General features: G+C 37.0%; 1 protein-coding gene across 1 annotated transcript; it reads left to right on the forward strand.

The window, feature by feature from the left end:
- Positions 1–559: 559 nt before the first annotated feature.
- On the forward strand, positions 560–12,284 carry LOC139959912 (prefoldin subunit 5-like). Its single transcript, XM_071957839.1, has 6 exons — positions 560–717; positions 5,090–5,192; positions 7,003–7,034; positions 7,593–7,667; positions 8,541–8,646; positions 9,833–12,284. Exons 1-6 carry the CDS (start codon positions 637–639, stop codon positions 9,901–9,903), a joined length of 468 nt encoding a protein of 155 aa, XP_071813940.1. The 5' UTR covers positions 560–636; the 3' UTR covers positions 9,904–12,284.
- Positions 12,285–12,840: the final 556 nt, after the last annotated feature.

The raw sequence follows: 12,840 nt of genomic DNA on the forward strand, positions 1-12,840 counted from the left end.
GGTTCTCAGGCAAAAGTGTACATCTGGTTGGTCATTTTCAAGCCCGAGAAGTGCTATTTCCGGTGATCTGGGGGGTATCAAAACCAGAAATTTTCTTGTACGCTGCGCGCCAACCGATGGTGGCGCTCCACTTTGATAGTAATTCGCCTGCATCCAAGCAAATGTCCCCCCAATATTTGAAACAGATCGCCGCCCCTGAGTATTCAGTTGCTATCAGTGCATTTTAGTTGTGAAGAAAATTGGATAAGTTTACAGAAAAACAGATTTCTTCAGTGTGTGTGTCTATGAAATCACACCATTTTTTACTTCAATTTCGCATGTCAACATCAGGTATTTTTTATCTCGAGAACGATGCCCAGGAATTGAATCTCTGGCAAATTCACCAAGCAGGATGCTTAGAATATGTTCTTTTATGAGTTAACAATAACATTGTTTCACCACTTCGTTCCTCAGTTCTCACAATTTTCTGAAAGTCCTGCCCAGTGTTAAACAACCCACATGGTTGGACTAATAACCAACGGGAGAATGCAGAAGGCAAAAGCGTCCATTAATCTAGCTTTTCTTTTTTATAGCACATTATAACAATACAGCCATGGTCAGTTGTAAAAGAAAACGAAATCTTTTAGACGGTTCATCATGGCTCCCAGCGGACAACAAGTCAACCTTATGTCCCTTCCTCTTCCTCAACTAAATGTTTTGAAAGAACAAGTTGAGCAGGTACTGATACAAGTGTAAAATTAGCGTCATTAATTCTTCGTCATGCATATGTTTGTTGTTGCTTAACAACACTCGTGCTTATGCGTAGGCTAGGGCCTACGGTACTGTAGGCTTTTCTGTTAGGATGTTGGCTTAGGCTAGGCCTAGTAACAGTTAGGTCTACTGTAGCTTGTAAAGGTTTGATAGGAGATCGTTAGTGTAACAATGCCAGCACCGGGCAGCGAAATTATTTTTCCCACTTCGACGCGGCCATATTAGCATAATGGGCGTGGACTATCGGTCGTTGTTATTGGTCACGTCACAGACTATGCAGTGATATCTCTCGGGTGTTTGTTTGGTTGCTGAAAGTTCTCAATTAAGTTACATGTCAGGGATTCTAGTACACGTACCAGTATAATAAATAGTATAGTACAGAGGGACATTGCTATTTAGGCATAGTTATAGCAGGGAGCTGCTACTCTAACAGTAACAGCTCCCTGGTTATAGTTAATACAGACGCAAGTGACAACTGTTTAATAAAATGGGTAGAATATTTCAAGTCCGTAACAATACCCAGTAGCGTACGTAAACTAATGATGAAAGCACGTAGGCTCCTTACTGCCGTTTAAAAGGGGGTTCATTTATAAATGAACAAATAATTTAGAATGATGGATAAAACAATATGGGGCACAATACAATACATGTATCTTTGTAGGTTTTTAGCATTGAAAGGTCAGTGGGCCTACGTACCTGGTGTAATATGAAGTGTAATAATCAATACCACGGGAGGTTCATTTATAACTTTTCCAGACCCTGCTGTCACGGGAGGTTCTTTTCCAAACTTTTCCAGACACGGGAGGTTCATAACACATCTAATAAACAAACACAGTTTGATTTTGTGATGGAATTTACCTCAAGAGCTCCATAAGACCCGATTGACTGGGAGGAGCAGTCGCACATCATCATGGATCTCATGAAGTCATGTCTTAGGCCTGAGTATATTAGGCCTGAGTATATTAGCTGAGTATATTATTAAAGAGCTATACGTTAGAGCTCGAAGTCGAAGTCACAAACTTGCCGGCCTGTGACGTATTTCATAAGCCACGCCCATGTGGCCGCGTCGAAGTGGGAAAAATAATTTCGCCACCGGGCACATAAGGGTGTTTCTGGTATTTCTAAGTGTCTATACCAAACCTGCATTAGCCTACCTCCTAAGTGTATGCCACACTTTATAAAGCATAACTTAGGCTCAGAACAATCTGAATCCCACACTACAGTCATGTACTGTGTGGATAGCCTTCCCTATGTGAACAAATGCCAATGCAATAACATCAGTAAGCACAGTTAGGGCTATGACAGGATGGGTATAGCCTATAGTACTTGAGAGCAAATATATCTCTTTCGTGGTTAGAGTTTATGTATGGGTCATTCCTTGTCAAATTACGGATGGCTGTTGCTGGACCCTCTCCAAAAATTACCAGCCTCATTGCATGATTAATAAATTTGGTAATTTTTAAGAGAAGTTGACCTACTGTACAACATGCTCCAAAATTTGGTGGTTTGATATGGAATAACCCATAAATGTTGTTAGTTTCAACCTTATATTCATATTTTTATATTTTGAAAGGGAAATATTTGTTAATAGTAGCCTATAGAAATTCTGATGGTAGATAAGGTCCACTAAACAATACTAAACATTTCCTTACAAACCTATCCTTGTGGCAATAAATAATACTGGGAAGGGGAACATGGAGACCAGACACCCAAAATTACTACCCAGTCCAAGCCGTTACAACCAAGTCTGAAAATTCGTAAAAAAATCACTAACATCGTTCTACATTGCAGGTACATTTTTATTCGAAGTAATGAAATGGAGGAAAAATTCAGGTGTATTTTTCTGTACTTTCATCATTTGGTGATATTCCCTATAACTTGATATGTTTAAGTGTAAAACTTGGGGATAATTGTTACTGTTCTCACCCAAGCAAGTTTTGATCAACTACGTTCGTTAACCTTTATATATGTGTACACTGTACTGTATAGCCTGAGCAATTTTCCCCTGCTTTGCATCCTTCCACACTTTCAATGCAACAAAACTCTTTTAGGGCAGCTTATAAGTAGACATCCCCATCCTTGAAAGAATCCAGCAACAACATGTGATTGGTTCATAATGACACCATTTAACAATAAGGTTTGTTTGATATAGTTTTTACAGACTTTTCAGGTAATCTTTAAATAACTTTGACCTTCTGGAGCACTAGCCTTTGTGCTCAGCAATGAAAGAGCAGGTTGGATAGGCCTATCTCCTATTGCTTAGTTAAACTTATAAATGCTTTAAGGAATTCTTCAAGCACACAAACTACATTTTTAAAAGTAATTTGTTCAATGGTACATTGTACTGTTAGGCTTGAAAGGCAATAGAGTTGCACACAAGTTACAAAAATCTTTCATACATCATTAATTAAAAAACATGATTGGGAGAAAACATTGCATGTGTTACTTTTAAAAAAGCAATTTTAGGATACAAGTGGTAAACATAAATATGTTTCCTTGCAAAGTAAATCAATTCACAGTTGAAACAAACAGTCATTTACATATTATATACGTAACTGAAGGCCTGCATATCCCTGTATGCCCTTTAAGTGTAGGCCTTGTTGGATTTTAGGTTAAATGCATAATGAACGGGTACCCACTACCGGGGGGCCCGATTGGAATTAGCAATGGGTAGTCGGGACCAATTTTTTGAAAGGAAGATTTTACCTTAATTCTTTCACAATGAATCAAATGCAGTTTCTCCAGCCTGGCTTGCATATCCTACACAAGATCTGGCAGAAATTAATGTGCACATACAGTACTACACCAAACACTTCACTAAATCATGCTCTTCACCCGAAAGCAGAGCTTGAATTTGAAGCATCAGACATCATTTCCATCACTACTGTAGGAAGAGTTGGGCAGTATAATGCGCAAGACAAATTCATGTCCTGTGCAAAACAATAGTGCATCGTTCGATAACATTTCTACTGACAGAGATTTGTGGTAAACTGGTTAGGATAAACTTTTGCTGAATACACTCAGTTTGCATTTAGATAGCTACTTTAGGAAGTTCACAAAATCATTACATTTTAGGTATATTGGAAAACTTTTTATGTAAGTGCAAATAAATGCCAAAATGTTCAATTCTAACCCGAGGCTTAACCAATTTTCACCAATGTTATCTGTTGATGGAAGTTCCCCTATAACAATACATACTATACACTGATGCACCTCTGCAAGTCCAACACCAGTTCTGTCCCTCTACCAGACCAGGGTTACAGTAAAACAAAATGAAAATGACAGGTTAAAGTCAATAAAAGATTGTTTTCATTACAGCTCTATAATTTTAGAATGCATAAAAAACAAATAACAAAACTGATTTGAGCAAACAGTTAGATGAAGTTGATGTAGTTGAGAACTTGAGACAAGGATGGGATGACCTGCTAGAACAGTATACATGCAAACTTTCAAACCCCCAACACTTAGAATTGATGCATGCTCAGAATTCAATAAGTTTAATAGTGGACACACCAAGTAAGCGTGGAGTACACAGACGTTGGCAAGCTCCAGAAACAGCAAATTAATTGCAAAAATCCAGTACAGGCTGTATGTGACCCACTTTTTGGCCTATCCCTGTCCCCGTTGTTTGTGAACTATTGGTCTTGATTCTTGGATCATAGAAGATAGACAAGGCATTGTATTATTTATCAATATGTAGGAATAATGTTGATTAATATTTGTTAATACAGTTCCTTATAACATACCACATACACTTTGCATGCACGTGTTTGGATTTTTTAAAGAAAGTATTCAAGCTTACAGTATTTGGTTAGAATACAGACTTTTGGATCTATAGGTACTGTACTACATTATAAGATCAGTTCAAAGGGCTTGCAAGTGAAACCATTCACATGGCCTCGTAACTTGTTGGCAGTCGTAATGTATACACAGTATTGTATAGTACGATGGTATATATAGCAGATAATAGCACCCTCACTGATGTTAAACATTAAACAAAGAAAAGAAGTGAACAATCCTATGCACTGTAAACAAAAGCTAGCATATCAGCGACTGGGAGGTTTGAAGACGATTTGAAACAGAACGGGGGTTGTGTTTGTAAGTTTGTGGTAAAATGCTGAACTTTTGACACTTCTTTCCTTGTTAGATGTTAGATGCCAGTGTAACTTACATTCTGTAAATGTGTATTATCATGCCTGGAATAAAAAGTTTTGCCTTTCATGGTATTTTCTACTACTTGTGCATATATGCATACTGTACTCCTAAGGTATTGTAAAGTTTAATCTACTATCCATAGTATATATATATCCTAATAATTCCTTATTATGCTCTTTTATAGGAAATTGAGGTTATGCAGAATTCTCTCCAACAGCTGAAAGTTGCACAAAATAAGTTTATGGAGTCAAAGGCCTGTATGGAGAAGTTCACCCCTGAGAATGAAGGTATTCAATTTTCAGCCTTTTGATATACTGTACATGGTGAAATACTGTACATTGCTATAGGCTGCAGTGTAGCCATCTCATGGAAAACATATCTGAGAGGGGCTTCTGGAGTATCCTTGCTTTTGTGGAAGCAGAACATTTTGATTAAAATGAAAACTAATTATCCTTAAATTAATAATTTTATATAAATCTGGGCTTGTAACCCAGAGGTTGCTGGTCAGAATTGAGAACATATGAGGACAGACAGGACCTGATGCTGTTCAAAGGCAAGATGCAGATGTGATTATTAATCAGAATAGTTTCCTGCAAGGAAGAACTGGCTGTGATGATTATACATAAATTTATGTATTATATCATATATTTGTTATTTTTTGGGACTACAGTTGAATATGGTTATGAATATGCATTGTAAAGCTAACGCAGATCAATGTTATGTTTGGTACAATTATAGAATACAGGGCCATTCATTAACTCTTCCCAGCATCCGGATGCGCGGATGCGCGGTGTGTCTGTACATGTCCGTACACGTATGACGCCCTCTAAAATTCCATCACGTATTTCATTTTGACTCCGTATCCGCGCATCCGCGCATCCACCCCGGGAGTACTAGGAAAGGACTTAGATAATTTTCGAAAGTTTCCCCATATACGATACACCATCACATATTTCATTTTGACTCCGCATCCGCGCATCCACCCCGGGAGTACTGGTAATGGACTTACAATTTTCGAAAAGTTTCGACATATACCATCACGTATTTCCAATACTGAAAGTCCCGTATGTACGAAGATATTCCACATCAATGGTGTGTCGTTCTTAAAAGGCATCCGTACATGTGTGACGCCCTCTAAAATTCCACCACAGAAGTACTAGGAAAGGACACTCCGCATCCACGCATCCACGCATCCACTCAAAAAGAAAGAACTGGGACTTTGACATTTTATACTCACATACGTACTGAGGTGAGACTAAGCATCCGCGCATCCGGATGCTCAGATAGTATCATCGAGTGGCCCTGTATTCTATAATAACTCCGTTATGTTTTATCTTTGTCATTGAATAAGGCAGGCATGAGCTTTTTTTCCGCGAATTCGCAGAATATCCGTGATTTCTTTACTACCTCGGGGACAAAAACTATTATCCTAACACACTGTAGCATACGAACACTGGAGCCTATACCGCAATTTTTGCAAATTTTCGTGATTTTTTTTACTCAGGCTCATCCCTGGTAAGGGTGGTGAAGGCTGGTGAGGAAGGGGGAAGGAGGGGTGTGGTGTGGTGGGGTTGAACACCAATGAACAGAAAATAACCAAATCAAGAAGTGAGAAGAAGTTGTACAATGTGATCATAATGGTAGCCAAACTTGAATTGTATTTCTTACCTGTTAGACTGCTCCAAGATACTGTACTTTACATGTGTGTTAATCGTAGTAAAAAAAAAACTAAAAAATTGGTTCTTCTAGATACAGAATGTGTCGAAATCGAATTATATAGAGCCTTCATGGAACTCTGTCCAATGTAAAAAACATTCTTCATACATAACAGTCTCAAATAGCTTAGTTATCATTGTACAGAAATACTGTACCAAGGTGGGAACAACTACTTCATTTATTAATAAACCATGCCAATCCCACCCCACCCCCCCCCTCTCTCTCACATACACAAACAAATGAATCAAAGATAGATTGTTGTGTTTAACAGAAATTATTCTCATTCTCTCATTCATGTTCCTCTATTATTCCTTTGGATTGTGTATCCCACTATATTGTATCTTCATAATGCATTTTTGTTCTCTTTTGTTTCCTTCACAGGAAAACCAGTTCTGGTACCCCTTACATCTTCTGTATCCTTTTACTAAGATTCAAATCTTAGACAATGAGCCTCTTCTGCATACAGAAATACTCATTAGTTTTGCCAGAATATCGAAGCTGGTTATGTGCAGTTTTGGCATTTTGAAGAAAAAAAATTAGGGTTTTATACTGTAAGAGGTTATTGCCTTAACAATTGAAGCAGAACTGTAAAAAATGTTTATCATGTGAAGATCAGGTACAGTATTATATACAATCATTTAAAAGAAATGTCCTTCCATTGACAGGAATTATATTTCTTAGATTTTGGTAGCAGAATCCCTTGGAAACAAAGCCTTTCGTATGGGTAATGTTTTAAATGTAGATATTTAATATTTATATCGTAATATTGTCAATTCCATGATAGAAACATTAATTATGAAGATAATATCTTCTTTACTATTAAGTATCTAATCATTTTTCTCTGTCGTTGACTTGACGAGCACATACTGTGTAGAGTGGGCAAAATCTGTATCAAAATGATAGGAGTCTCAATTTATGAAACGTTTAATAACCTTTGACCTTCTATACTTTACCTTGACATTGTTCTTCAGTTGTATGTTCCTGGGGAGCTGAAAGATGTAGAGAATGTTCTTATAGATATAGGCACTGGTTACTTTGCTGAAAAGGTGAGTCGATAATTGGTTTTCATGTTTCCCAGCCTGGGATACTGTAAACTTAGGGGAAAAAATTATTCAGTCTTCACTGATGGTTTTTTTCAAAGAGCTCAGAGATTCTAAGTAATTTCAATAATATGCTTGGAATGTTGAACTTGCAGTGAAATTAAAAAAAAAAAAATTTTAAGTGTAGCACTGACTCGGGTGAGTACCTTGCGTTGCGTGAGATTGATATGCAAAGATTATGTTAAAATGAAACTATGATATTTTAGAAGTCATGGCATCTGGAGCAAGTAGAATTTTATCAGAATGAATTAAAAAAAGTATCCTTATTGTGGGGATAAACAGTTGAAAGAATAATCGAGCTGGAACCTGGAAGTATCAGTTCAAGACATGATATAGCTGATGTGAACATGACCTTCACATTTAACAATACTATTATAGTATATAGGCAAGTGAGAGTTGTTGTATAAAGGCAAGTGAGACTTTCACGTGTACTGCCAATTTTACACTTATTTTGCATTACGTCTCTATCGTAACTGTGAATGTCTGGTTATTTTTCAGTAATTGGTTTCCTGAATATAAACTGTGCATTGCTTGAAACTACAGTAAAGTCAGTCATACTGGATGTAACTGTACAAAGCTGTTGTTTTTTATTAGGCATGCATAGTACATTCACTGTGGTGACAAGGTCCGAAGTATTTAGTTGTTTCCTCTGCCCGTGTATCTTTCAGGGATCCCCCCATACCACTTTGGAGGGGGGGGGGCAAATGCATGGAGAAATAAAAAATAGATAAAATCTCCATTTAACATGTGGAGTTATTGTAGAGTAACATCAGTAGTAATAAGCTCAAATGCTTATGTGTGTTGATTTTCCCTCCTTAGACATTACCAGATGCTAAGGATTACTTCCAGAGAAAGGTTGAATTTACCACCAAGCAGATGGAGAGAGTCCAACCAATACTTATAGAGAAGTCTAAGATGAGGCAAGGTAAGGAGGAAGCAGAATAGATTAATAGTTGAATTCCTTTAGCTGACTCGGTTTCTTCACAGAATTATTACTTGGTGTTAAACAGACAGGTGAAACCAATGAATGCAAAATCAAATGTGTACTTTAGAAACTACTCTACCAGGGCTGATCTTTAGCCGACATCCAAGATGCTTTAACTTTTGTTTTTGACACAAACTTTCCCCCTTGAAGTGTGATCCAACAGACACTGCAGTGCACTTGTCGAAAGATTGTCAACTTCTTCATCTGCAAGTTTAAAGACTTTGTACAGTAGCAAAGTATTATCAACAGCACCATAGGAGCCACTAGTTATGATCAAATTAAACCAACCACATGAATATGGTCTTAAACATCAATGTAAAAACATTGGTAAGAATGAAGTAGCCCTCACTGCAGTTGCACCGTTTAACTAAAGTATTCTCACAGAGATTTGTTCCCAAGTAGACAACAGACATTTCTCTGGTGACTCGATTGGCTTATGGTGCGCAACAGACTGTCTGAAAATATGAAAGCACACTCATTACTAATTGAACACAAAGCCTCCAAGCTTCAACTAACTGTAAACATTGCCTTGTCTGTTTGGAGATTTTGATGAGCCTATCACATGGCTTTGTAAAACCCACAGTACTTTTTTGCTTTGTTTTTTTTTTGGCTTTTGCAGCAACTTGCATACAGTAAGCTGAAAGATTGCATTTCCTGTGTTCTGTTTTTTAGCTTGAACATCGCTCTCATGAATTATTTATGATTTCATGAATAATATGTCTGTTCCCCATTGGCATGACATTGTTGCTAAGTTTTCATGAGTGGTGAAATTCTCGACAGTTACAGTAAGTGGCACTAGCTCTAAATCTTGATTTAGTGAAGTTTGCATTGTCTCGTAAAGAAATGATAAATTTGGTAGGAAATAACGCACAACTGGTGATGCAGACCGACTGTTATATTTGAACTTTAGGTATGTAAAATTAAATATGATATTCAGTGGGATGGATGTATTCATTTGTGGAAAGGGATTCAGTCAAAGTTTATGAGGAATGGTGATTTTAGGGAAGGGTACTAGCAGAGTTTGAAATTCTTTTGCAATTGTCCCTTGTGCTATGAAATATTTAGTTAGTACTGTAGGAGACAGAGTAAATCTCTGAATTTTTTAAATTTTCTTTGGTGTTTGCAGTTATTACTGAAGTGATGAGCCTTAAGATTCAAGCACAAATGTCACAGCAGCAACCTGGAGGATCCAAATAATAGATTGTGTCACTGTCACTGAAGGAGTCAGGCCACTCACTACAGACTGAATGCACCATCCTTACAAGTTCAAAGGTCATGGTAGTATTACCTTCTCATAGGGCTGTATTTGGCCAGCGTGCAGATTTAATTCAACCTGCTATGTCTAGTTCCCTTGCTCAGATTTATATTATTGTGTGTGTCAAAAACTGGGCTCACATTTTCCACAAGATGTTATGTTTTGGACAAGGATAAGTTAATATAGATCTGTCTTGAAGCTCTAGAGAGATGTTTGTTGTGTGTGGAAGGCTTCATTTGTTATGTATGTATATATGTATGTATGTATTGTGTATACACAGTGCTGTTCTCTTTGCGTGTATATAAATAAATAGCAGAAAGCAGCCACAAGATTGATCCTTCCATCGATTCTGTGGGGAGTTCACATGGCAAATTTGGTTGTCCAAAGAGATTGGTGTTGGATGCAAGGATAGACATGGAGTGTGTTTCAGAGCAAATAAACTGATTCATCTTAAGGTAACCTGCAGTGGTCGTTTTGTTTGTGTAGCTAGTAGTTTACAAATTGGTTTAAGTCAATAAATTTATTTGGTGGGGAGGGGGTGGGGGGGGGTAACAGGGTGAATGTGTGACCTGTAAAAGCAATGCTGGATACCGAAATGCATCGTTTTGCTTTACCGTTAATTGTCTGGATAAAGAGGGAAGATGTTCTGATTTTCTCTGTTTTATAAGTTTCACTCAGAAGTGACACGATCTGCTCGAAATATCACAAGAGAAGCAAGACATAAACCTGACATCTTTAATAGATATAATAAAGGTATAACTTCTCTTGCGAGGGCTTGCAATCAGATATTACTTGCTCAAAAGCGATATTGTAAATGTTGTATATGAACGACACGGGATGTCTTTAAGATAACAATGTCATATCTGTTACTTTTGAATTCCATATAAGTATAAAATGAACAACAGAAAACTGACTGTGAAATTACAAACAGGGGAGATGAACCAAGAGATTTACGGCTTGAATGGGATTCAACCAATACCCTCTGCTGTACTTTGCTTTCAGCCCAGAGGTCAATAGTTCAAATCTTGTTTGTGAAGTAAATTTCTGAGTCATAACTTCTCTTGCAAGGCTTTCAATCAGATCTTCTTGCTAATAAGTGATATTGTAAATGTTTTTATGGGATTGACACAAAGATATCTTGAAGATACAAAGTAAAATCTGTTACTTTTTAATTTTATATAAGTATAAAATGAAAAATAGAAATTATAAAGAAGGGGAAAAGAACAAAAAACTATGGCTAGAATGGGCTTAGACCAATACCCTCTGCTGTGCTTTGCTTGCAGCCCAGAGGTCAATGGTTTGAATCTCGTTCCAGATGTAAATGTCTCTGTTGTTTTCTACCATTTAATAACTATCGTCAACACTTTGAAATGCACCGGTCAGAGCAGATGAATCATTAAATTTGGTCAAAAACGGAAAAACAACAACAAAAGCATGGACAAAATGTAATGAATTGGAGAAAGTCCATAGAAGATTTCTCTGGTTTTTATAAACTTAATAATCGATCAAGCCATAAAGCGATGCGTTGTTCTCCTTGAAACTTGGTGATTGCTAGCCTAACACTGCTCAACTGTATTGTTGTTGTTTTTAATATGAGCCAAGCAAAATCAGGATGCCAGTGCACTGTTACTCTTGTTGTTATCAAATTCCATGAAGAAATTAAAATTTGTTTGTCAGTCCCCCACATTTTTTCTCATTAGTATGACTTTGGAAATGAAATTGGGTTCCAGCTTTGTTGTTCAAATTTTGAAAATATTGTTGTATGTAAAATTCAGACAACAGCTGTCATTGGGGATCAACCACACGCAGATTGGCCTGATTTCAAACCAAGGTTTTTTTGATATAATGGGGATAAGAATCTTTCAAAAGCAAACAAATTTTATTTGGGTTAAAAATAGCGTTCTTTGTTTGTATACAATATTTGTGTCATGAAGTCGAGAAAGTTCTCTTATTGATGGAAATTTCAGTTTTTGCTTATCACTTATGTAGTAATGCCAACTTAGGAAGGATTTTTAAGTTTGTTATATGAAAATATAATTTAACCGAAAAATATGTTAAATATTTTCATACATGTAAGGTTTTAGTTTCTAAAGTTTAACTTTGGATATTTAAAGAAGAAGCTTGTTTTTCTATTAAAAAAAAAAAAGGATTTCAATAACAGACACCAATGCTGTTTATTGGAGTCGGGACAAAATCCAATAAATTCATGTTAATCGAACATTTTTTAATGATTGGTATAGATATTTGTCATAATCTTGCTTTTTGTATTTTTTCAACCAAGAGATGCATGATTAATACTCTCTTTTTACTTTTCTTTCTTCAATGGCTTTGTTTACGATCGTTGTTTTGTCAGGCTACAAGCAGTATAGCATTGCCTGTATTGCATATATACAGTAGTCGTGCTTCTGCATACTGCGTTGTGCACTTGTTGTGTAAGCTGTGTGATGGCCAGTGGCGTCGCTTAGGGGTGACCTTGGGGGGGGGGGCACGTGCCCTCCCAGAAACAAATCGTGCCCCCCAGGTGCTCCCCCCCCAGATGCGATTTGTAGTGTTATAAAAAATACTCAAACAAAACCTTTATCTGCCTCAATTAAAAACATAAACAACGGACAGACTAAGCCTGAAATATCTTGAATATAAAGTTGCAAAATATAGCACCAGATTGCATCTAAGGACCCTTAATGCTCTTCATGAAGGAGGATATTTTGAAAATGAACCAAGGAATTAATTGAGATTGGTGTAATTGAGTGTATGAAGATAGGTTTGATAGTATTGACATGTTTCTTTAAAGGGGAACTAAAAGGCAACAGTTACAAACATGAAACATAGAGAATGTCAATAGAAACACTGGTGCTTCTCCCCTCTGTGTACTTGTTCTG

The sequence above is a fragment of the Apostichopus japonicus genome, chromosome 19 (genome assembly GCF_037975245.1).
Source record: "Apostichopus japonicus isolate 1M-3 chromosome 19, ASM3797524v1, whole genome shotgun sequence".
NCBI classification, from domain to species: Eukaryota; Metazoa; Echinodermata; class Holothuroidea; order Aspidochirotida; family Stichopodidae; genus Apostichopus; species Apostichopus japonicus.

Excerpts from the sequence above, each read along its gene's own strand:
- LOC139959912 (XM_071957839.1), top strand. The coding sequence starts at position 637 with ATGGCTCCCAGCGGACAACAAGTCAACCTTATGTCCCTTCCTCTTCCT. Across the intron at positions 718-5,089 it reads TGAAAGAACAAGTTGAGCAG|GAAATTGAGGTTATGCAGAA; the intron begins GTACTGATACAA and ends GCTCTTTTATAG. Across the intron at positions 5,193-7,002 it reads GTTCACCCCTGAGAATGAAG|GAAAACCAGTTCTGGTACCC; the intron begins GTATTCAATTTT and ends TTTCCTTCACAG.